Consider the following 26,153-nt stretch of genomic DNA (forward strand, 5'->3'; position numbering starts at 1 on the left):
ACTCCTTAAGGTAGTAATCTGTTTTTTTTTTAATGTAAGACGCTTTCTAAGTTGAGTTGGACATGTCAGACGCTCCTTAAGGTAGTTATCCATCCATCCATCATCTAAACCGCTTATCCTTCTGGGTCGCGGTGGGCTGCTGGAGCCTATCCCAGCTGTCATTGGGCGGAAGGCAGGATTAAGGTAGTTATATGTTTTCTTAATGTCAGACGCTTTCTAAGCCGAGTTGAACATATCAGACACTCCCCAAGGTAGTTATCTGTTGTTTTTATTATGTAAGACGCTTTTTAAGTTGAGTTGGACATGTCAGACGCTCCTTAAGGTAGTTATATGTTTTCTTAATGTAAGACGCTTTCTAAGCTGAGTTTAACATGTCAGACGCTCCCTAATGTGGATATCTGTTGTTTTTTTTATGCCACACGCTTTCTAAGTCGATTTGAACATGTCAGACGCTCCCTAAGGTAGTTATCTGTTGTTTTTTATGTCAGACGCTTTCTAAGCCGAGTTGAACATGTCAGACGCTCCCCAAGGTAGTTATCTGTTGTTTTTTATGTCAGACGCTTTCTAAGTCGAGTTGAACATGTCAGACGCTCCTTAAGGTAGTTATCTGTTGTTTTTTATGTCAGACGCTTTTTAAGTTGAGTTGGACATGTCAGACGCTCCTTAAGGTAGTTATACGTTTTCTTAATGTCAGACGCTTTCTAAGACGAGTTGAACATGTCAGACGCTCCCCAAGGTAGTTATCTGTTGTTTTTTTATGTCAGACACTTTCTAAGCCGAGTTAAACATGTCAGACGCTCCTTAAGGTAGTTATATGTTTTCTTAATGTCAGACGCTTTCTAAGACGAGATGAACATGTCAGACGCTCCCTAAGGTAGTTATCTGTGTTTTTTTCATGTCAGATGCTTTCTAAGACGAGTTGAACGTGACAGACGCTCCCTAAGCGGCCTCTGCGTCACGTGACTCTGGCGAAGGGAGCAGCATGGCGGACACATGCGCGGCTCCTAAACAAACTCCGGCGTTTTTCTGCTCGTAGTTTAACGTCTTGATCTCATTTTTAAACATCTTTAAAGACGCGTGAGTGCATTTGGAAGCTGCGCTGATCATGGACGAGGGGAATAAGCTGCAGTTCCCGTCCCTTCCTGCGTCCAAGGAGGACCAACTGGTAACGTTATCGCTGCAGATCGTACAGCCCTGCGATCCAGATCGGACCCGGGCTACTCTGTAATATCAGCTGGATAATAATGCTGACATGTCAGATTCCGCTAATAATGCCCACCTTTCAAAAGAAAGACGAGGCTGAAGTCGGTTTCCTAGTCGCCAGCCTCTTGTTCGCGTTTTCCCGTTCCACCTTAAATGGTGCAGTGAGTTCTGTATAGAACCACTTCATGCTTAACTGGTTCTTTGCGTGGTGAACTGGTTCTTCAGCTGGGTGGAGGATGTGTTGTGTGTGGTTGTAGGGAAGCTTTTTGAAAATGGATCTGTGTAGCACCAAAAATGTTCTTTTATTGTTTCAGTAACCAATGAACCATTTTCAAAAAAGGTTCTATACAGCACGTTCTCCATCAGTCTGAAGAGCCGTTCCACCCTGCAGAGAACCATTTAAGCATGAAGATAGTGAGTATATATTGGTCTACTGGCTTGATGAGGTTGGCACCCTGCTGACTGTTTGTCATGGCTGGTCCACCATCGGACCACCCAGATCACTGTCCTGCATATGAGCTCTAACTGGTTTTTAATCTCCTCAAACAGAATTTAAATGCACAGGGACTTTTATTTTAGAAAAAAAATGTAGACAAATATTACAAACAACCGAGAGAGCAAAATCATGACTAGGCAAAAAATAAAATGATTTTATATTAAAGATTAAAATGATTTGCTAAACTAATTTACAAAGTATAACTAAAGAAAGGAAGGAAGGAAAGTAAGTAAATTGGGCTGTGAGTGGAAAATAAGCAATAATAAGAGGAATTTTGTCTGTTACTCCATTTAACCACCGGTGGGCCGCCCAGAAATTGCAGGGCTGAACGCCAGAGCACCACCAGCTCTGCCATCAGCAGGCCAGCAGTGGCTCACTACCCTCTTGCTATCAGGGTATATAGAACTCATGGGTCTGTATAGAGACATTTCCTTTACAGAAGAATTCTTGAAGAACCATCTTTTTAAGCATGAAGGAAAACGAGCTGTCCAGAGCCTGGGGGTCTTGAGGACTGATTTTGGGAAGGCCTGGCTTAAAGGAGCACTCTGGAAAAACGTGACCAGTGCTTCATTTAAACATACCAACTCACAACCCTGTGGTCGTATCACAGCAGTCAGAGGCTACGTTCACACAGCAGGTAAAAGTGGCCCAGATCTGATTTTTTTGTTCGGCTGTTCAGATTATCTTTTAAATGTGATCTGTATGCAACATCAGTCTGAACAGATCGTCTCCTAAACTGAGCCGCATGTGCAAACAGAACAGAGCTTCACGGCTCATCCAGAGGTAAACAATCACGACCGCCAACGAACGCCAGTCGCTCCCGGAGGATCAGCTTCATCTTCACCAGCATCACAGGAGCCATCATGAAGCTTCACTGACTGACAGCTGGGCTCATCACCCAGAATGTGTTCGAGCCGTAAAAAGGGCGCGGTCACTTCTTTGCTTTTAACTGTTCTTTGACGCTGCAGCCTCGTTCTCCTGCGGCCGCGTTCTGACATTTCTTTCGAAAACTCTCTTCGAACACGGAGGGTTTTGGACACGTCTTCTCATTTTTAGTACACAAACATCAGCCCAGATGTTTACGAGGTCTCAGCAGTGCGAAATTATGACAAATGTGGAGTTGGATTGACATAAAAGTCGCATGAATTCCGATCTGGCTGTTCAGACTAAGTTGTATTGCTGCATATCGGATATAGATCGGATTTCAGTATCACATATGAAAGCGTCTCAGATTCAGTGTGTTTATCTGTTCACACTGACACACAGACACACATCTGTGTCACATATGAGGAAAAAGATCGGATTTGGGCCACTTTTACCTGCTGGGTTAATGATTTAAAAGACCCTCCTGATGACGTTCCTGAAGGTTGGTGGAACTGTACAGCTCCATTGCTGGCTGCTGCAGAACCAGCAGGTACCCAACATGACTGCTAACTGCTAGGATAACGAACATCACCACTGTGTTTATTAGGCTCTACATTAGAGGTGACACCAGCAGCGAGGACATCTTTATTGAAGGGTTATAAGTGTTGTACACGCTTAAAAAGATGGTTCTTCAAGGGTTCTTTAGTAAAGAGAGCGGTTCTATACAGAACCATGAACACTCAAAGAACTATTTGCACACTTAACTGGTTCACAGCATGGTGAAATGGTTCTTCAGATTGATGGAGAAGGTGTTGTATGTTCTATGTAGAACCTTTTTGGAAAAAAGGGTCCTGTATAGCACCAAAAAGGGTTCTTCTGTTGTTAAATGCTTGACGTTGTAGCAACAGCAGAAGCCTTTTTGGTGCTAATAGAACCCTTTTCAAAAAGGTAGAACCATATACAACACATTCCCCTTCAATCTGAAGAAACACATCACCATGCAAAGAGCCATTTAAGCATGAAAATGGTTCTATATAGAACCACTGTGGTTCTATACAAAACCTTTTTGAAAATGGTTCTGTAGAGCACCAAAAACATTTTTTCTACTGTCAAATGCTTGACATTGTAGCAACAGCAGAACCCTTTTTCGTGCTATATAGAACCCTTTTCAAAAAGCTTTATATAGAACCATATACAACACATTCCCCATCAATCTGAAGAACATCTCGCCATGCAAAGAACCATTTAAGCATGAAAATGGTTCTTTGAGTGTTAATGGTTTTGTATAGAACCACAGTGGTTCTATATAGAACCTTTTTGAAAAGGGTCCTGTATAGCACCAAAAGGGTTCTTCTATTGTTAAATGCTTGATGTTGTAGCAACAGCAGAACCCTTTTCAAAAAGGTAGAACCATATACAACACATTCTCCATCAATAACATCTCACCATGCAAAGAAACATTTAAGCATGAAAATTGTTCTTCGAGTGTTAATGGTTCTATATAGAACCTTTTTAAACGATTCTATATAGCACCAAAAAGGGTTCTTCTGTTGTTAAAAGCTTGACATCATAGCAACAGCAGAACCCTTTTTTGTGCTATAAAGAACCCTTATCAAAAAGGTTCTATATAGAACTATATACAAGACATTCTCCATCAATCTGAAGAACCACTTCACCATGCAAAGAGCCATTTAAGCATGCTAATGGTTCTATATAGAATCGTTGTCTTTACTAAAGAACCGTCTTTTTTAAGAATGTGTTGAGAGAAAATTGATGGATAAAAACAGAAAAAACTGTGAATTCTCTCAGACCGACTGCAGCGCTGTGGTACAGAATACAGCATCACGACAAATAACATATTAACAGTCCATTTCATGGAAAAGCAGTTTTTCTTCCCTTTTTTAATTAAGAGTTTGATGGAATTTGTAAATCTGTTGTTCCCAAACGTGTCATTCACTCCTCAGTCCACTGAGTGCATATATGGAAACTAAACTGCAAAAATAGCCCGTTTCAAATTCGCCGTTTTTGTGCCGTCACAAAAAAAATAACACATTTACACATGTCCGCCCGTTCGGCCTACAGCAGTGTAGCCCCGCCCACTCACGCTGAAGGTATAAGGAGTGTTTCAGCCTGGACTGCTTTGTGAATGAGGCGCCTTACAGGGCAGCCAATCAGAATACAGTTCAAGAAACAAAGGGTGTGTCTCAAAACCTAGTGAGCTCTCGAAGTAGCTGCTGTCTAAGTAGGCAGCGTTCCAATCGTCATCTATCCTTATAAGGCAGATAAATGAGAGGCTCTAGTTAGACAGCAGTGACGTTGCCGCTTGTTCCTGCCCACTGCACGAAGAAATCACAGTTAGCCGACGTGGATCTGCTCTGGTGGTTTATATGGCGATTTTAACTGTATTTGCTCTGAATGAAACAGCAAAATAGACCATAGTTGTGGTCAAACGTGGAAAGTATCGGCTGTTTTTGCACCTTTATGACTAGAAAACAGATAAATACCCCAGAAAATCAGAATAACTTACATTTGAAGATGACGTCGCTGCTTGGCGAAGCGCTTCTGCCCACCATCTTCAAACAAAAGTTGCGCCACGCTGCCTCGCGGGATTGCCTCAGCGGCTGAGGAAACATCTGATGCTCTCTCGATATTGGGCCAAAATGAGACCTCAGTAGGCAGCATATTTGAGATATCTAAGAATTGGGACAGCCTTCTTGTCAGGAGCTCACTAGGTTTTGAGACACACCCAAAGAGAGGTTGGAAAACATGTAGAAATGTAGAATATGGGCCCTTTAAGTGCTAATTTTGGGCTGGATTGTCCCTTTAAATGTTCTCATCTGATCGTCTAAATCAGTCATGTGACTGTCTCTCTGGTCTTTTCTGCTGCAGGACTGGTCGTATCCGATGCGACGAGAGATGCAGGTGAGTGAGTTCACGTTCTGAAGCTCAGCTGGTTCTCGTTGTCTCTGGTTACCAGCTATTTGAGGAGGCGTCTGTGCTGTCTAGTAATACAAATTGTGCAATGCTTGCAGGAAATCCTCCCTGGCCTGTTTTTGGGTCCCTACTCGGCTGCAATGAAGAGCAAGGTAAGATGACCCTCTGCCCCGAGACCTCAGAATCAGGACCAGACTGAGATTTCGTTTTACTGGCTGAGGACGTCACTTACAAGGAATTAGTCTTGGCAGCAGCTCACATTAAGACGGCAATAGCAACAATTAAATGAATTAGATAGTACAATAGATGTGTAACGATACACACACTTTCAGTTTCGATAGGATTTTCAATTCTGAGGTTAAGATTTCAGAATTTTCAGTAGTTTATGTTATCGTCTCTGACTGGAGCTTCAATTCTAATCTATACAGGTTGGTTTGGCTCAGATAAATAAAAACAAATCCTCAAACTTTTTAAATGTGTGCAGTGCTGTCCTCTAACAAAACAAACCCCAGACATGACAATCCCTAAAGTTTATACGTTCTTCAGGAGAAATTCGAGAATGGGTGCATGCATATCATAAGTCCCGCCCCCTTCCCCACCCTTTTTTTCTCTAATAGGCTGCCTAGTTTTGATTATAGACAGTAAAAAGTCAGTAAATACTGTCATATACGTAGTGTTTTGAATGTTTAGTTTTTGATACTCTATCTATGGAATTGCACTTAAGAGTTTTTTGGCATCTTTATGTTTAAGGCTGGCTTTACATGGTGACACTTTCATGCAACTTTTATTGCTTGAAACATACATGAAACTAAATTGCACTTGATTTGTGTGATGTAAAGTGTCCTGCAACTCATTTCTGACTCAGTTGCAACAGTTGCAAGCATCTAACATCCCGTATAAGTAAAAAATAATGCGTGGCCACAACTTAGTAAGGCATGGGAACAAGATCCTAATGCATGGCCTTGACTTAGTAAGCCGTAGGAAAGAGATAATTAAGCCTTGGCCACAGCTTAATAAGGCATGATCTTGTTCCCATACCTTGCTCGTGGCCATGACTCAATTATCTGGTTCCCATGCCTTACTAAGTCATGGCTTCACGATAAGGTCTCATTCCCACCTGTTAATACAGCGTGGCCACGTATTATTTTTATTTGTATGGTGTGTCACCAGCAGGAATCCGTAAAATTGAAACACTGATCAGGTTGATACTTTTAAACTGTTGATTTCACCACTTCAGTGGACAGGAAAATCAAACTGCTTACTGGGTGGTTGCAAAGAACCCCAACCCACTTTTGGTTTTTCATTTTGTTAGTTTCATTTTGTTTTCATTCATTTAGTTATGGAATGTGAGTAGATTCATTTTCTCCTCCCTTGACGCCCCTTAATTTCACACAGAGCTCTGTTTCGTTTGGGAACGAAAGGATGAAATGATTACAGAAGATGGGTGAGACGTCTTTTTAACCGTTTAGCTCTATTCACTCATTCGTTCATCGTGGGCGACCTCTGGCGTTTTGCAGGCATGTTTTTGATATAATGGGAGAAACAGGAAGTGGTCAGACTCCCCTTAAACTGGCTCTGACGTGACCATGTTAAGCAAAGTTGAACTTTATGCAAATTAGGAGCGAAGCGATGTGGCGCTTACCAGTGAGAATTAAACAGTGTGGTACTTGGCCCTTTTTTGGTTCCTAGATATTTGGCTCCACATCTGATTTGTGGTCAAAATGATGCTGTATCTGCTCTGCAGCCACAAGTCCTGTATACTGTCATTGCGTTTGCTTGATGTCAGTAAAACCATGATAAACAGGTCAGCTGGAGTTCAGAAATGCCCACAGCCAAAGAGTGACCAGCGATTTGGGCGACAAGAGGTGAACAGGTTCTGCTGGCAGGGTAAGAGCTGAAAAGTGGCAGCGATGCTTTTAAAAACACTCCGGTCTCCAGCCCAGTCTCACAACAGCGCTCCACTGCACTTTGTAAGAGGAACATGAGGGAAATCTGTCACATGACTCCAAATTTATTATTATTTTCCCCCATAAAAAGGTTTCCAGTGCAGGTTATCACATTTTGGGTATCGATGAACAGTTTTTCCACCAAAGTAGAACAGAAAAAGTTTAAGCGAAGCTCTTAAAATATTACCCTTTCTTCAGAATACAGCATCAAGCGTTAAAAAGCTCTTTGTAAAAATCCCTAGGATGGAAACGTAGTTATTGGGTCTCGTTCACCCACCGTTCTCCAGAAGAAATTTCTTCTTAAAACCCACTTACGCAGCTTTCACGAAGGTTCTGACATTCACCAGTGTTCTCTTATCTGGGATTTGTTCTTAGGTAAGAACAGAATCTACACACTCAAGAGCACAAAGGTGAGAACAGTTCTGCGCTTTAAGAACACATCATGAATCTGACGGAGACTTTTTCTCAGGACCTTTCTCTCCCGAGTGGCGCAGCCATCTGTGTTGGCCGTATCATCAGGGGATCATGAGTTCGATCCCTGGTGATGCTACAGCCGTCCGTGGCCGGGAGTCCTAGAGAGCACAGTTGGCCTCGCTCTCTCTGGGTGGGTAGAATGGCCCCCCGCCTCTCCCCCCATCACCCAACGTGATGCTAGTCAGCACAGGCGTCTGTTAGCTTACGTAACAGATCTGGCGATTGGTTTTCCAGTGAAGTTGCATTAGCGGCAGTTTAAAAAGATGCGGCGGTGCTTCACAGGTCTCGGAGGAAGCCTGTGATTGCCTTTGCGCTCCTAGTGCTGGTGGTATTGTGTGATTGGGAGAGTGGGTGGAATTGAATACGACTAAATTGGGGATAAAATTGGGGGAACCCCCCCCCCAAAAAAGCACATTTAAGAAAAAACTTAGGAAGATTTTGGTGAATGAGGCCCTTAGTTTTGTTCTCTTTTGCATAAAGCACAAAGTTAGAATGGACTAAAATGGACAGGAAGACAGGTCCACTGCTCACCCAACAGGATTGGCGCTGTGATTGGATGGTAATTGGATACGTAACTAAGCTTTACAGAAGAAATGATGCATGTGACTGATTTTTTATTATTATTATTATTTATTTATTTATTTATTTATTTATTTTTTGGGTCCTTTTTTGTCCGTGCTGCTCTACTAAGGACCGGTTATTTCCTGATGATGCCCTAAAATGGTGGGTTTCGTGTAATATTGTCCTTTTTTATGACTGTGTCTTCTGTAGCTGTCTATGCTGGAGAGGCAGGGCATCACTCACATTGTGTGCGTCAGACAAAACATCGAGGCCAACTTCATCAAGCCGAACTTCCCCCTCAAGTTTAGGTATGTATGAGATTTGTGATCACTCAGTGTTTTTATTTGGTCATATTTGTCATATTTGTCCTGTTTAATGTGCTGCTGTTTATGTTTATGCTTGCAGGTACCTTGTTTTAGATATTGCTGATAACCCTGTGGAGAACATAATTAGACATTTCCCAGTGGTGAGTTCACTTTGGGTTCCATATTAGATCAGTTAGCTTGAAGAATGACCACTTAGGCTGCGTTCACACAGCAGGTAAAAGTGGCCCAAATCTGATTTTCTCACCAAATCCGACATCAGTCTGAACAGATCAGCTCCTAAACTGACCCACATGCGCAAAAAACAACACTTCACGCGGCTCATCCTGAGGTAAACAATCATGACTGCCAGCGAACGCCAGTCGCTCCCGGAGGATCAGCTTCATCTTCACCAGCATCACAGGAGCCATCATGAAGCTTCACTGACTGACAGCTGGGCTCATCACCCAGAATGTGTTCGAGCCGTAAAAAGGGCGCGGTCACTTCTTTGGTTAACTGTTCTTCGGCCGCGTTCGGACATTTCTTTAGAAATCTCTTCAAACACTACTGATGAATCTCTTCTGATTTTTTTGGTACAGAAACATCACCCTAAATGTTTGAGTCTCAGCAGTGTGAAATGCTGACAAATGTCGAGTTTGATTGACGTAAAAGTCTCATGAATTCCAATCTGGCTGTTCAGACTGAGTCGCATTGCCACTTATCAGATACGTATCAGATTTCAGTACCACATATGAAAGCGTCTCAAATCGGAATTGAAAATGTCAGATTCAGTGTGTTTATCTGTTCACACTGACCAACAGACACACATCTGTGTCACATATGAGGAAAAAGATCTGATTCTGGCCACTTTTACCTGCTGTGTGAACAAAGCCTTTCTGTATTTTGGTGGTTGCTTTTTTTAATGTCCACTCCTTTCTGTCTTCCTCACCCCAGACTAAAGAATTTATCGATGGGTGTTTAGAGAGTGGAGGTAATCACCTTATAACTGTGATTTGTTGATATCAGGTTTTTTTTTATCTAACTCTCTTCAGCTAAATGTATCTAACTACTTTTTTCATGGTTCCACAGGAAAGGTTCTTGTTCATGGGAATGCAGGGATATCTAGAAGGTATGTGGTGAGCTAGTGAAGTCAAAATATCATAGAGGATATTTCTCAAAGCAGGATCTCAGTAAAGATGCAAAACTTTAGCTGAATGTGAATGTCCCTTAGCTCTGCACTCTTAAAGATGGTTCTTCAAGGGTTCTTTAGTAAAGAAAATAGTTCTCTGTAGAACCATGAACAAGCAAGGGACGCTTTCTATGATTAAAGGGTTCTTTGCATGGTGAAATGGTTCTTCAGATTGGTGGAGAAGGTGTTGTACATGGTTCTGTATAGCACCAAAAAGCGTTTTGTTGTTGTTATGATGTCAGGTTTTTAATAATAAAAGAACCCTTTTTGGTGTTCTAAAGAATCATTTTCAAAAAAGTTCTGTTTAGAACCACATATGACAATTTCACCATGCAAAGAACCATTTAAGCATGCAAATGGTTCTTTGAGTGTTCATGGTTTTACGTAGCACCACTGTCTTTACTAAGGAACTCTTGAAGAACCATCTTTTTTTTTAAGAATGTACAATATTAAGAATGTGCTGTAGATGGTTCCATATAGAACCTTTTTGAAAAGCCAGTGTTTTATTTATTTATTTATGTATTTATTTATTTATTCATTCATTTATTATTTTTTTAAAAGCAATGCCATAGTTTCCTAAAGCAGAGGTTCTCAAGCTGGTCCTCTGAGACCCCTTGATTTGAAAGACACTGTAGATTGAGAGTATGAAGAACCTTTTAAAGGTTTAAAGGGGAATTCCAGTGATTTATCAAAATTTCTGCATAGTTCAGTGTTTAAAATGTAAACAGTCATTCAGAGTGGTTTGGTGTGAAACGCTCTGTTCTAGAGAAACTTGCTAAGTCAGAATCGTTCACAGTGGTGGTGATAGGAACCAGACGTCCACATTTAAAAGCAAACTCACAAAGTTATTAAATGAATGGTTGTTTCAGACACCAGTGTATTCATATTGTTTTATGGTAGTTTTGAGAAGGTTTTAGCCTAAAATGTATTAATGGTGGAGGGATACATGCAGGGTGTCGTGAAGCAAAATAGTCTGCAAAGACTATTTACTTTTCTATTTACAGTTACTTCTGTTTTACCGTCAGCAACTTTCCATATAAACTCAGAAGACTCCTGTGGGTTCACTGGTGGTTCTAGATAGTAAATAAAATGGCAATATTAGTGTTGTAGTCATGGCGACCCCTGGTTCCTATCACCACCACTGTAAAGACATCTGAGTCTCTACAATCAACCATTTCACACCAAACCACTCTGAATGACTCTGAACTATGATTAATTTTTGTTTAAAAATGGGTGGAATTCCCCTTTAAATAACTTTGAAATAACATCAGTGTTTTATAACATTTGTCCTGTAGCCGTTACTTTATGTGAAGTTTCTTTAAACTTTTCAAAAAGGTTCTTCATCCTCATGTCCTTGACAAAATAGTTCTCTACAGAACCATCCACTGAAAGGTTCTTTAGGGAACCAGAAGTGGTTCTTCTGTGACATCAGCCCTGTGGCAGCTTTACTTTTATCAATAACTGCCAGGAAGTTGATAAGTTGATTATTTATTTCTTTATTTATTGATTTATTGATTTGCATGCATGAGTGTTCAGTGCTCCAGTTCATGATCTAAACTCCAGTCCTGGTTTTACTCTCTCTCTTTTTTTTTTCCTTTTCAAAATGCATATCCAGCGTACTTGTTTCAGTTGTCTGATAGATGCTGTTTGTTTTTGTGCAAAATCACTAAGGGTTGTAAGACAACCTGCTGACCACCAGTCTCAAATCTGTGTTTTTCTTCCAGTGCGGCCTTAGTTATTGCTTATCTTATGGAAACATTTGGGGTGAAATACAGGTAACGTTTAAAAAAACAACTTCAAATAAACTTCATAAAGAATATCTTTTTCTAAAACAGGAATTCCACTGTTTTTTGTTTTTTTTGTTTTGTTTTGTTTCCTCAAAATTTGTATTTTTTTCATAATTCAATTGTGCAAAGAGTGATTCAGAGTGGTTTGGTGAGAAATGGTTCAGATGTCTTTACAGTGGTGGTGATAGGAACCAGGGGTCACCATGACTACAACACAAATATAGACATTTTATTTACTAAAACCACCAGTGAACCTACACGAGTTTCTTATATGGAACGTTGATGATGCCAAAAATAGTGGTAATAATAAGTCTCAAAAACCTCTCTGCATGTTCCCCTCCACAGCTTCTCAAAGCTATCATAACAGAGTCTCAGACATTGAATTCCTAACCATTTCATGTTGTAACTTTCTGTGAGGGAGCTTTTAGAGGTGGACGTCTGGTTCCTATCACCACCACTGTGAACAATTCTGACTCTGTTTTTCTAGAACAGAGCGTTTCACACCAAACCACTCTGAATGACTCTGTTTACACCTTAATTTTTAATACCATAATGTAGTTATGCATAAATTTTGAAATATTGGTGGAATTCCCCTTTAATACTGGCTAAACTGAATGCTAAAGTGCTTTAACACTTTTTATCTAACTAGTGCTGAACAATTTGAGCACACTGTATTGTGATATGTAGTGTGCCTTATAATATATCGAGCACATTGGTGAGCCTTTGATAAAGGTGATCGGTCTTTTACAGAACACCTGTAGGTCAGGATGCTCACAAACGTTTATAGTTCAGTCTTAAACATGTTAAATCTTGCCTCTGTTTTTAAGAGCATGCATGTAATTACGTGGTAGGATTAAGGTAGCATTCTGTTTGTACTGTATTATATACTGAGCTGTTTCTGCACAGGGATGCTTTCAGCCACGTTCAGGAGAGAAGATTCTGCATCAATCCAAATGTGGGATTCGTGCATCAGCTACAGGTGAGGGTTTAAAACAGATCACACAGTAAGGTCCAATCTCATTTCTTCATTTTAACCCTACCCCTTGTTTTTGAGTGTCACCCTAGTGGTTGAAATCTTCCCTCTGAAATGGGACCCTCAAATAAAAAGAGCATCACTTCATTAACAGCTACCAGCGCTGCTCTGTAGGCGACCCTGCCAGTCTGCAGTGACAGCAGAGGAGGGTAAAGTTCAGCTCCTCACTGCTGGACTTTAGTTACATTTAGGGCATCATATGCCTTCAAAGAGGGGGGCAATTATTTATTATCACCCACCCCTGATTCTTCAGTGATATGAAGCTGAAGTCAGATATTCACCAGCTTCTTGTTCGAATTTTCCCGTTCCACCTTAAATGGAGCCGCAGTTACATTCTGGCGCTTCAGGCATCAGAACTGCTGGACTATTTAAGGTGGAACGGGAAAGTTAGCTAGCTAGCTACTGAGACATCAGCATGCTATTAGCAATTTTTTATGCTTGTTATGAAGAAAAGGACCAAAATACACTGAAACGACATTAAACTAAGATAATACAGTGGTTATTGTAATTTTTAACAGAGAAAATTCTCACATTTGTGGGTTTCTTTGGTCTCTTGTTCAGCCGTCTCCCTGGTTTTTCTGTTTTTTCTCATATCACTCTGTTTGGAGTCTCTGAGAAACCTTGTAGCCATGTAGCCCCAACACTTCACCCTACCCCTCTACCTCCACAAGAATCAGGACACCCTAACCCTAAACGTGAACATGCCAAACTAAGGGCTCAGTGGTAGGGGAGAGGGGTGAAATGGGATTGGGCCTAAATGAATGTGAACAGAGTTGTGGCCAGGGTGCTGAAGCTCTGCTGTGGTTTGTGTTCAGGAATATGAAGCGATCTACCTTGCCAGGCTAACCATCAAAATGATGTCACCTATTCAGTTGGGTCGGTCCTTCTCCATCCAAGCGGGAATGCCAGGTGAGGACGTGAAATGTTTTCACTAAAAACATTAACTGAAGTGGCTTAGTGGTGTTTAATGGACACATAATTGAGAGAAACTGTAAAACAGTCAGTGTTCCCAGTTTATTAGGTACTCTTGTATCTATGCTGTTTGGTCATTTTATTAGAAACACCTACCGTACAGAGGCATTTTGTAGGTTTACAGTTCCAGACTGTAGCTCCTCTGTTGGGCAGTTTCTCTACCCCCATCCAGTGGGACAGTGGAAAGGGACCACCACTGTCCACATCTCATGTGGGTGGTCGACCTTTCTCAGCACAGCAGTGACACTGAGATAGCAGTGTGCTGTTGACACTTACTGGCCATTTTATTAGGAAGCTTTGTAGCTTCATCTTAGGTCTGAAGGTCACTTTTAATAGCTATAATGCTTTTGTTAAATATACATAGTACATTAAATATACATTCATTACAAATGATATCAGCGTAACAATCTGAGTGAAAAGTAGAATATTTGGTATTTTAACATGAATTTAAGAATTTCTTAGTGTTTGTTGGAGTGTCTTGCTTTTGCTTTAAGGACAGCGTAGACTCGAGCTGCAGCTGGAGCTCCACCAGTTCATGTAAAAGACTCAGATCAGGAAAAAATGACCTTGTTATACAAAGACCTTTAATACGGTCTGTGTTACAAATTGGGAATGGAATGTGTTCTATAGTAAAGAAAATGGTTGTATATAGAACCGTGAACATTAAAAGAACCCTTTCCATGATGAAAGGGTTCTTTGCATCGTGATAGGGTTCTTCAAATTGATGGAGAATGTGCTCTAGATGGCTCTATATAGAACCTCTTTGAAAAGGTAGGTGTTTCTAATAAAGTGGCCAGTTAGTGGAAGCACAAGGTAGGTGTTTCTAATAAAGTGGCCAGTGAGTGGAAGCACAAGGTGGGTGTTTCTAATAAAGTGGCCAGTGAGTGGAAGCACAAGGTGGGTGTTTCCAATAAAGTGGCCAGTTAGTAAAAGTACAAGGTAGCTATTTCTAATAAAGTGGCCAGTTAGTAGAAGTACAAGGTAGCTGTTTCTAATAAAGTGGCCAGTTAGTAAAAGTACAAGGTAGCTGTTTCTAATAAAGTGGCCAGTTAGTAAAAGTACAAGGTGGCTGTTTCTAATAAAGTGGCCAGTTAGTAAAAGTACAAGGTAGCTGTTTCTAATAAAGTGGCCAGTTAGTAAAAGTACAAGGTAGCTGTTTCTAATAAAGTGGCCAGTGAGTAAAAGTACAAGGTAGCTGTTTCTAATAAAGCGGCCAGTGAGTGGAAGCACAAGGTGGGTGTTTCTAATAAAGTGGCCAGTGAGTGGAAGCACAAGGTGGGTGTTTCCAATAAAGTGGCCAGTTAGTAAAAGTACAAGGTAGCTGTTTCTAATAAAGTGGCCAGTTAGTAGAAGTACAAGGTAGCTGTTTCTAATAAAGTGGCCAGTTAGTAAAAGTACAAGGTAGCTGTTTCCAATAAAGTGGCCAGTTAGTAAAAGTACAAGGTAGCTGTGTCTAATAAAGTGGCCAGTTAGTAAAAGTACAAGGTAGCTGTGTCTAATAAAGTGGCCAGTTAGTAAAAGTACAAGGTAGCTGTTTCCAATAAAGTGGCCAGTTAGTAAAAGTACAAGGTAGCTGTTTCCAATAAAGTGGCCAGTTAGTAAAAGTACAAGGTAGCTGTTTCTAATAAAGTGGCCAGTTAGTAAAAGTACAAGGTAGCTGTTTCTAATAAAGTGGCCAGTTAGTAAAAGTACAAGGTAGCTGTTTCTAATAAAGCGGCCAGTGAGTGGAAGTACAAGACAGGTGTTTCTAATAAAGCGGCCAGTGAGTGGAAGTACAAGACAGGTGTTTCTAATAAAGTGGCAAAGGAGGTTGAGCTTCTTAAAACATTTTGTCTGTCGTCCTTACAGGGAGTCTGAAACGAACACTAGAGGAAGATGAAGATTTTGGGAATATGCAAGTACAAACAGCACAGAATGGATAGGCTAGTACAGAGTGCTTAGTTGCCGTGGACTTTTTTGTTTTTGTACATTTTTATGGGGTTTAAAAATGTAAATACTAAAACTTTTGTATAGCGGGTGGGGAGGGAGAAGCTGCTCCTCGAGCTTTAGGGGGGGGGTTTGATAAACGTTTTGGTTTCCTCGTTTTTCAGCCGTATGCACTGATGAGGTTTTTTGCAGTTTTATAGTATTTAACGCATTTTGCATTTGCAGCGGGACAGTATTGCAATAATGCTCTTTTGATACTTGAACTACTATTATTTTTTGCTGGATGTTCGAGTTTGCATAAGGGAAAGTGTCACTGCCGGACTGGGGGGGTAGGAGGAGGGGGGGGTTCTCTTTTGGGAATGGAATAAGATGGGAGGATGCGTCAGTGGGAAAGATTTCAGATAGATAAAGAGAAAAAAATGCTTGTGAGAATTAACAATCTGCTCAATAAAAAAAAGGTGGCTGAATTATTTAGTGGTTTTTGCCTTTATAATCACCTTTAGCTGCATCACTGATGGTCTTCCGCTTCATTTTTTAAAAAATAATTCAACCAAAGAAGGACTTTGTTTTTAAAAAATACTTTATTAACTTTATTTCACCCTTTTCCCCATTGCACATTCAAAGCTCTCATTACTGTACTTCTGTAACAGTTTGATAAAACGGGGCGGCTGCTACAAAATCAGCATAGAAACAGAACTGCAGCAAACTTTACAACCATCCTAAAGCCTCTTATTCTCTCATGTGGTATAAATATATAAAAATAAATGCTTTTGTTGGTCTGTAGTGACGGGTTCTTTGCTTTGAACATACGATATGTGTCCTTGAATCGATAATCTATTTGCCATCACCTGTTATGTCATTTTTGCAAATAAATAATGATTAAATAGAATTATCAGTGGCTAAGACTATACAGCCGAACCAAAAACAAACAGCTAAAATGAAGTTTAATAGGTTTCCAACTGTGAAGAAAAGGAAATATGTAAGGAAACATGCTTCAAACATGCCTGTTTCAGCTGAATAAATCAGAAAACTGTTCTTTGTTCTCCATCAAAGAGTATTTTGGCATTCTCTCCTTTTTTTTCTTACACTTAAAAATATAAATTACCCCATAGAATAGAAAAGACTGTCTCTGTATTAGAAAATATTCAAGTACCTCTTTTTAAACATACTGGAAGTGGCTTCCAGTACGGATGACTAAAGACCAAACGAGTGATCCACAAAGAGGACACGCGTTAATGCAGCTACCCTCTTAGTTACAGCCAAGAAAACAGCAAGGATAACTGGGACTTCAAATCCTGTTGCTCTGCAATCCTTCATTGTGTTTGTTTTTACGGAGCCCTGCTGGTGACATCCTGTATACATAAAAATAATGCATGGCCACAACTTAATTATCTCATTCTCACGCCTTACTAAGTTGTGGCCACAATTTAGTTCTCATTCCCACGCCTTACTAAGTTGGGCCACGATTTAGTAAGGCATAGGAACGAGATCTTAATGCGTGGCCACGACTTGGTAAGGCGTGGGAATAATATAATTAAGACTCGACCACAGCTTAATATGGCATGATCTTGTTCCCACGCCTTACTAAATCGTGGCTGCGACTTCTCATTCCCACACCTTACTAAGTTGTGGCCACACGTTAGGATCTTTTTTTCCTCCACGCCTTACTAAGCTGTGGCCACAACTTCATTATCTCACTCGCATGCCTTACTAAGTTGTGGCCACGACTTACGAAGGCGTAGGAATGAGATCCTAATACGTGGCCACAACTTGGTAAGGAGTGGGAATAAGATAATTACGCCTCAACCACAGCTTAATAAGGCATGATCTTGTTCCTAGCCTTACTAAGTCGTGGCCACACATTAGGATCTTGTTCCCATGTGTTAATACGGCCATGCATTATTTTTATTAATACCGGATGTCGCCAGCAGGGCGTCGTAGGTTTTAGCTCTTTTTTAAAAAGGAATTCCTCCTAATGTTCAAAATCTCATTCAGAGTGGTTTGATGATAAATGCTTCAATTTAGAGAAACACAAGAGCCAGAATTGTTCAGACCTTTAAAGCGTTTAGTCCCAAAACCTCCCTCACAGAAAGGTATCACATTAAATGTTGCTCGATGCCTTAGACGTTGCTTGACGATAGTTTTTAGGTAAAGTTTTTCAAAAAGTCATATTTTAAAAAATACATTTATGCAGAGAACTTTGTGCTGCCTATTATAAGCAAAAATAGTCCCCAAAGAAAATGTATTTTTCAGATTTTTACTATTTTATCATTCCATATAAAACTCAGACACGTGTAAGTTCACTGGTGGTTTTGTTCAGTAAATAAAATGGCTATAAAACAATCACCACTGTAAAAAAAACTGTTGGTAAGTTGTGATGGAAATTTTTCATTTCACATTTTTCAAATGTGAAAAATGTCATTTTGTGACATCAATTTTACGTTTCACATCAACCCACTCTGAATGACTTTGTCTTAACCATATTACTGCAGAAAATTTTGAAAATCTGTGGAATTCCCCTTTAATCACCATCTACCTGCAGTTCTTGGCTGGCCCTTCAGATAAAACGGCTGCAAAGATGGAGGCAGACTGAGCCTCTCTGGGCTCAGACGCTTCTGTAATGTTGCTGAAGGATTCAGTCGAAGAAGCGGCACTGCATGTAGGTCTCATCTGACGCCGTGTAGCCAAACTTCTTATAGAACTCCACGTTTTTCTGTTTGCACTCCAGTGTTATTTTGTAGCACTGCAGTTTTTTGCTAAGCAGAGTCAGTGCAGATACCAGCCTGCAGAGAAGAGCATGAACAGGAGCTTCTGTTAAAATGCACAGTGTGTTCAAATATGACAGTTTTAAAGTGACAGATTAGTGAAAATACACGTTTTCCTCTCTGCTCCAATGTAGTCAATCTGCCAAAACACGTTCAGTGTCTGAAGTTCGCTTCTATAGTTTTGCACTGGAGCTAAAAGGCTAATATTACTAATGATTACTGTATTTTCTTACTACATTTTTTTCAGTATTTTATTTCGGTTTTTGATTTCAGTTCATTAGTTAAGGCTGCATTATTAGTTTGTGTTTATTCTCTGAAAAGCAACAGTTTTTGTTTTTATTTTAGCTTCAGTTTTTGTTTTCATATTATAATGAAAGCTGTGATAGGTATTTGAAAAATACAGGACAAACAGTAGTTATAATAATAACAATAATAATAATAACAGCAGTAATAATAGTTCTAAATGCATACTATATACACTTTACCACACACTATATTCTATCCTATGTACTATACAATATATATACATACAGTTCTAGACATGCACACTAGAATACTACTTAATATATAATACTATTTAATCTTGAATCTTTAATCCTGATAGGCTTCTTGCAGATTAAGGGGGCAGCTGTTTGATTTTTCACTTAATTATCACTTTAGCAGTGATTTTCATCAAATTTAAAGTAACAGGAAACATGATACAATGTATTATTAAACATCCAGCAATGTTTTACTTTAAAAAGATAAATATAAAATATATTCTAAAAATTATGCATGATTGACAGCCTTCAGCCCATCCAGAGAATTCTGGTGTAGGTTTTTCTGACGCCAACATAAAGACCCTGTTTACACCTCATCACGTCACGTTGAGTATCTGGATTGTATCCTGATGAGATTTTAGCCACATGCGTTTACACTTGGTAGTCAAATCACCTGCAGTTTGTTTTGCCCAGTAGTGTCTGTCCCATGATTCTCTTCCTCAGACAATGATCATGCTTCCAGTGATGCACAGCATGGGGAGGGGTTTTGGTTGTAGGGGGAGGGGTTTGGGGTGTACCGGGAGGGGTTTTGTTTGTAGTAGGAGGGGTTTTGGATGCACTGGGAGGGGTTTCAGGTGTACTGGGAGGGGTTTCGGGTATACTAGGAAGGGTTTTGGGTGCACTGGGAGGGGTATTGGTTGTAGTGGGAAGGGTTTCAGGTGTACTGGGAGGGGTTTTGGTTGTAGTGGGAGGGGTTTCGGGTGCACTGGGAGGGGTATTGGTTGTCCTGGGAGGGGTTGTCTAAAGTGTCTTGGAGAGACGGATGTGTTTACGCTGCTATAACGTGGCTCAAATGCGTCTCAGTCCACCTCCTGAAGTTTCAAATGTGTCTTAGGTGCGTTTACACTTGCGTTTTTATGTATCCAGATATAATCCTGATACTCCAGACGTATAAAGTGACCAGGTGTAAATGGGGTCAAAGAGACTGTAGGGGAACATAGTTTTGGTCAAGCTGTATGGCTGGGACAAACCACATCAGGATTCTGATTGGCAAAAGTAGCATTTACTGAGCAGGACCCAAGATTACGACCGTCCAGTTCACACAGACAGAGGAGAATTCTGGTGAAATACATCACTGTTGAGCACTGCAAAGTTATTCACAGGACACACTTGGTACATGTAAATTATGTGCCAACAAGATCAAGACTAACCTACTTCAAAGGAAAGCTTTAAGTTCCCTGGGGCTTTAAAATGTTAATTAGAATGATCTTATATGGGTTTGGACCTCCAGTCATAAGTGACATCTGGTAATACTTACAGTTTTCCCAGCTGTTTCCCTCGGCACACGTCACTAACAACCACCTCCTCGATACGCCCTCGCTGTTCGGAAAGACATGGGTCATACAGAGGCACGTCTGTTTTTCATTTACACAACGTTAAAGCAATAGTTTGGCGAAAAATCAAATGCACACAGTGTCCCGTCTCACCACAGCAGCAGTTGATCAGGCAGGGCATGTTTGGTGCCTGAAGTTTGCTTAAGAGGCTAATGTAGCTAGCAAGTAATGGAAGCTTATGTACACCAATTAGCATGATAAATAATCACACATATGTCAAACCGTGTGGAGCTGTTCAGTATCTCTATTAGACTTGATTATGTGGTTTCTGACACTGTATGACTCACTTTTACTTATAAATATGAGCTAAAGTACATTAGCATAGCTAAAAACAGTAGCAGCAGTCACCCTAAAGCCTGAGTTTTGTCTGATTTGTCCACTTTTTTATATTTGGGATAAGGGAGAAATTGAGTGCATCAGATTTTGTTGACAAACTATCAGAATGATACTGTACCTTTGCACAAGAATGGATGAATTTGTGCTCTATGATAAGCGTTGCTGTGGCAACAATTTGTCCGAGATTTGTGTCCTCCACCACAATGACGTAATAGTCACCTGTCCTCTTCATGTGTTCAAAACTGGCTATGAGGAAATAAGGAGAGGGCTCAGTATCAGTACATTTACTTTCAGTCCACATGAATGAAGCAAAAACAGGTTCGGCAGCTTTACAATGAAAATGAAGATGCCACAGACCGGTTTCCAGGCTGAGACCAAGCCAACCCTTGGAGAATGCACTGAAAACACTTTTGACTGAACTATAAAGCTTAATCTGCGTTATAAAATCTCCTATACCTGTTGCTTTTGCTTTCTCTGCTTATGTCAATACGGCATGGTGGGTATTTTCATGCATTCTTACGGTTAGGAAGCACTTTTACCTTTGAATTGTTCTCTTGTGACGTCTCCTGCCACCGTAAGCTGTGACAAGACCTTGTAGTATCCTGCATTGTGACAGAGAAAAAATTATTATTTTTCATGAAAACTTTTCATTAGACAGCTGAAACTAAAACACATTTATTTTTTGTAATTGCTTTATTACTTCTTGAATTATTACCAAGTGCATCTTTGATTACATTAGTGTAGATGTCCTGCCTAGGGCTGTCACGACCATGAAATCTTAGCTGCTGATTAACTGTCATATTAGTAACTGTGATTAACAGCTTAATAAAGCAATAAGCCACAAGAGGCTGTGGGTCACTGCGATTTTATCACGGGAAGGGTGTTCTTAGGCACAGCACGAAGCGGAACCACGCAACCATGGACGGCAGAATGAGGAGAACGGTCGGTCACCCATTGCTGTATGCTGCGGTGAGTTCATGATTTTTTTTTTTTGTCGTATAATAATGAACATCTGATAACACGGCACTGTTCAATGCAAAAAACTTTCGCTTTGTAAGTACTTGTTGGTCACCAAATTACCACCGCAAGTCTTATTTAGCACCAATCCAGCAGCGCCCTCTTCTCACACTGGGGCTGAATCTCAAATGTCTCCCTGTTCCCTACATAGTTCACTACGTAGGAGTTTAAATACTGGATCCTGCAGCCCAACAGAGCAAAATACAGCTAAGAAATAGTCATTTGGGATTTGGGACACATCCACACTCGATTTTGGGATTTTGTTTGGGATTCAGCCTGGTGTGACTTTTGACTGAAACACGAACATTTGAAGTGTGTAAAACATTCAAGTGACATATTTTAGACTTTTATACTGCAGTTTTACAGTAAATCATACCGTAAGTACTTTTACTCAAGCCTGTGATATTAATGATGGAGGTATTTAGGCTGTTGGCTCTTTTAGCCTGTTAGCTAGCTGACCAGCCTGGTTCTAGTTAAGAACATAAGTTGTCAGCCCCTCAGTTTAAACAAAAACCGGGTTCTTACTTCATCAGTGCACTCGGTGCTCCATGTGAGCAGCATTAGAGTCAAAGATCATTCCATTAACAGCACAAGGGTTTTTTGTGCCGTGGCACAGTGATACACATTGAGTTGTTATGAGGCGGTTGTGGGAGTGATATATCGTGGATTTTAATGGCTTTGAACATGGCTCAGCCAATCAGATTTTAGGACCGGAACTATCCGTTTTATAATTGTCTTTATTGTTCACCGTTATAAAGTAGCCTAAAGTGGCCGACATGGCGTATCAGCTGTCTTGCTTCCTGGCTCTCTTTACTTAGTAGCTAATGCTGGTTCAGTCAAGCAAAGCTACAAGTTTTTCAAAAGGTTTAAAATTTAATATAATACAGTATATATTATGTATTATATATTATATATAATAAAAAGATTTAATATATAAGAAAAAAATCATTCTGTTGCCACACAAGCTTAAAACGTTAGAATTTGCTACATAGCTGTCAATTAAACCTCTAAAGAATGTTCACTGCTTTCTTTTATTTACATTAATTTGCTCTCAGTCCACTCGGCTCACATTCTGCTTGCTGTGCAAATTAACAACTGTGGAAAATCACTGTAGTCAGCCTAAATAACTGCGATCATTTCAAATGATTACAGTTATACACTTATGTAATACCTGTCTTAGGCCAAGTTCTGTCACTATTTCAGCTGGGAACATTACATACATATATATAATACTCATGTGCACATTATTAAAACTCATTAAGGACGACCTTCATTCAAGCACAGCGAACAGTGAACAGTCTGTACCTCTGTCTAAGTCGGCGGGCCTGAGGGGCCGGAGCACCAGGCCCTCCCCAGGCTGTGAGGGGGAGACTGGGGGAGAGAAAGACACCGTGTTACTGCTCCAGTCCAGATCCTGCAGCAGAGAGGGGTCAAACAGCGGGGTTTCGTCCAGCAGCATTCCAGACGCCCTGAGGTGAAACAGGATCACACAGACTGTTTTAACTTACTCAGACACTAAAAAAGTACAATCTAAACAAAATAGGTTCTGTAGAGCACCAAAAATAGATTCTATGATGTAAAATCCATTTAAAAAGTGTTATGCAGAACCATTCTAAGCCTTTTTATGTGGGTTGAAGATCAAGATGTGATTATACATTATGCAAATAATAATACTAGGCTTACTACTACTACTACTCTTTCAAAAAAGAAGGTGCTTCAAGGGTTCTTTAGTAAAGAAAATGGTTCTATATGGAACCATGAACACTCAAAGAACCCTCTGCATGATTAAAAGTTCTCTGCATCATGAAATTGTTCTTCAGGTTGATGGAAAATGTGCATGAATGCGCCATAGACGGATTTATGTAGAACGTTTTTGAAAGTGGTTCTATATAGCACCCAAAAGGGTTCTTCTATTGTTACAAGATTGACACGGTAATAATAGAAGAACCCTTTTGGGTGCTATATAGAACCATTTTCAAAAACGTTCTATATAGAAGCATCTACAGCACATTCTCCATCAGTCTGAAGAACCCTTTCATGATGCAAAGAACCCCTTAATCATGCAAAGAGCTCTTATGAGTGTTCATGGTTCTATATAGAACCATTTTCTTTACTAAAGAACCCTTTTTTTAAGAGTGTACTACTAGTACTACTACTATTGTTAATGATAATGATAATAATAATAATATAATAATAATAATAATAACAGTGCTACATACATACTAGAACCATGTTAAAAAGGTTCTTTAGCTATATACCACAGGTTCTTCACTGTGAAGATTATACATAATAAAAACAACAATAATAATAGTGATATATACTATATATACTATTCTTAAATATTTCTAAAAGGTTCTTTAGTTATATACAACAGGTTCTCAATCATGGAGATTATATGCAAAAATAGCATCATAATCATAAACTTATGAATCATAATTACAACAGCGCACATTAAAAGAACCATTTTATGAACTGCAAAACAATTTAAGTATTCAGGTGGTTCTCTGGGTTGCCAAGGTTCGATATATAACCACTGCCGTTCGTGAAGAACCCTTGAACAACCACTCTGTTAAGAGTACACAGCTCAGTCTGTTCAAGCAGACAAGGTTGGATCTGTTCGGTGGAATCTGATCAGTAAACATTTCTTGATCAAATAATTTCCCCCTCCCTCCCCCACAGTGTCCGACTGCTTACGTCACTCGAATAATCAGACCTTCTGCGTTACAGAAACTGAAATCTGGCTTGACGTTTCTCTGACACGCCCTATCCGGGTGTAAAACCCTACTTAAAAGTCTGTAGCGGCACTGTACTGTAATCAATCAACCATCCAGTTCAAACGCAGCCAGCGTGCTGGGTGTGTTTGGATGGTGGTGCAGTAAGGAAGAAGATAAAGATTTTACTACTTTCTAGAATTATTACATGGTTAATTTGGATGCCAGCAGTTTATTACAGTGAGTAATTCAGCTGGTGTTTGTGTGCCAAAATGTAACACACACTACCAGGAACTTATCTGACCACATCAGTCCTACATTAGGCCCAAATCCAGCGAAGACCCACACTGATCTCATGGAACACATGCTGTAACGTCCAGCGGTAGTAACTTCAATCAACTGGACTTTTGTAAAATCTTTAAGATTTAGACAACTAAACTATTTAATGTTCTGAATATATGAAAACCTTTTTAGACATTTCATTTATTATGAAACGTATCATATAATTACAATATTCATATAATCACATCATTTAACACGACGACAAAGTTATAGACATAACAACTGGTGTATTTACTTTCTGTATACTGTTTAGTGGTCAAGGCTACTGTATATCATAAGTATGGTCTGGTAGTTATAAGTCAAGGCCACCTTAAAGGGGAACTCCACCAGTTTTTCAAAATTTCATTCATCCTTGAGATGTATACTGAGTCATTCAGAGTGGTTTGGTGTGAAATGGTTGATTGTAGAGACTCAGGTGTCTTTACAGTAGTGGTGATAGGAACCAGGCGTCACCATGACTACAACACAAATATAGACATTTTATGTATTATCCAGAACCACCAGTGAACCTACACGTCTTCTTTTTATATGTAATCGATAATGGTAAAATAGTGGAAAATCTGGAAAAATACGTTTTTATTTGGGGACTATTTTGCTTAACAACACCCTGCATGTATCCCTCCACCATGAACAGATTAAAACGAATGGACTGAAATACATTTTAATGGATTTAAATACATTTAAGCCAAACCTTTATATTAAAACTATTTTATTTTATTTTATAAAACAGTGTCTCAGGCAGTGAATTCATAACCATTTCATGTAGTAACTTTCTGTGAGGGAGCTTTTAGAGGTGGACGTCTGGTTTCTATCACCACCACTGTGAACAGTTCTGACTCTGTAAGTTTCTCTAGAACAGAGCGTTTCACACCAAACCACCCTGAATGACTCTGTTTACATCTGAACCATTTAATTACGGAGAATATTTGAAAAACCGGTGAAGTTCCCCTGTAATGTACTCCTAGTACAGTGAGCTGGCTGATCTAATCTCACAGATACGCTCTGTAATATGAGTGTTTAAGACGAGCTGCTCAGGCTGGGTCTTTATAAACTGATGAATGTCCGAACCGAGCAGAGCCGGCAGTTCGTACATCTCTGACCCACAGAACCGCCCGTTTCTCGGCTGTTTCACAGCCGCCGCTGACTGAGAGGGTTAATAGGCTTTTACTTACGGAGACATGAGTGCTGGAGCAGCGGGTCCGTCTCTGCCGATTAAACTGAGTTTTGTGTTGAAGTCCAGCTCAGCTCAGCCTGTGAAGCTCCACATGAACTCACTTCCTCCTCCAGCGGACAGTGACGTGGCAGAGCTGCATCGCGGCGCGGGGCGGGGCGGGGGTGCTGACGTCACCCGGCAGAACGAATGAAGGAGAATTTAGGATTTTGTTTGATCTGTCCTGCGGGGCCGGTTTGTTTCTTAGTTAT

The 26,153-nt window shown here is 40.2% G+C and overlaps 2 protein-coding genes across 2 annotated transcripts; one reads left to right on the top strand and one right to left on the bottom strand.

The window, feature by feature from the left end:
- Window positions 1-964: 964 nt before the first annotated feature.
- On the top strand, window positions 965-16,154 carry styx (serine/threonine/tyrosine interacting protein). The gene is made up of 11 exons (XM_036593297.1): window positions 965-1,165; window positions 5,453-5,485; window positions 5,596-5,649; window positions 8,689-8,786; window positions 8,884-8,944; window positions 9,735-9,771; window positions 9,870-9,909; window positions 11,694-11,744; window positions 12,663-12,735; window positions 13,605-13,698; window positions 15,610-16,154. The coding sequence occupies exons 1-11, from the start codon at window positions 1,106-1,108 to the stop codon at window positions 15,681-15,683; spliced, it is 675 nt and encodes a 224-aa protein (XP_036449190.1). The 5' UTR covers window positions 965-1,105; the 3' UTR covers window positions 15,684-16,154.
- Window positions 16,155-16,249: 95 nt separating this feature from the next.
- On the bottom strand, window positions 16,250-26,015 carry gnpnat1 (glucosamine-phosphate N-acetyltransferase 1). The gene is made up of 6 exons (XM_036593298.1): window positions 25,904-26,015; window positions 22,984-23,147; window positions 21,201-21,263; window positions 20,780-20,907; window positions 20,250-20,311; window positions 16,250-18,470 (listed from the first exon to the last, which is right to left on the bottom strand). Exons 1-6 carry the CDS (start codon window positions 25,909-25,911, stop codon window positions 18,323-18,325), a joined length of 573 nt encoding a protein of 190 aa, XP_036449191.1. The 5' UTR covers window positions 25,912-26,015; the 3' UTR covers window positions 16,250-18,322.
- Between the last annotated feature and the right edge of the window lie 138 nt (window positions 26,016-26,153).

Source organism: Colossoma macropomum, unplaced genomic scaffold (assembly GCF_904425465.1).
Source record: "Colossoma macropomum unplaced genomic scaffold, Colossoma_macropomum, whole genome shotgun sequence".
NCBI classification, from domain to species: domain Eukaryota; kingdom Metazoa; phylum Chordata; class Actinopteri; order Characiformes; family Serrasalmidae; genus Colossoma; species Colossoma macropomum.

Coding starts and splice junctions, on each gene's coding strand:
- styx (XM_036593297.1), top strand. CDS start 1,106: ATGGACGAGGGGAATAAGCTGCAGTTCCCGTCCCTTCCTGCGTCCAAG. Junction 9,910..11,693: donor AATGCAGGGATATCTAGAAG/GTATGTGGTGAG, acceptor TTTTTCTTCCAG/TGCGGCCTTAGTTATTGCTT. Junction 13,699..15,609: donor CATCCAAGCGGGAATGCCAG/GTGAGGACGTGA, acceptor TCGTCCTTACAG/GGAGTCTGAAACGAACACTA.
- gnpnat1 (XM_036593298.1), bottom strand. Junction 21,264..22,983: donor GCCCGCCGACTTAGACAGAG/GTACAGACTGTT, acceptor GTCACAATGCAG/GATACTACAAGGTCTTGTCA. Junction 20,312..20,779: donor TCATCCATTCTTGTGCAAAG/GTACAGTATCAT, acceptor CTTTCCGAACAG/CGAGGGCGTATCGAGGAGGT.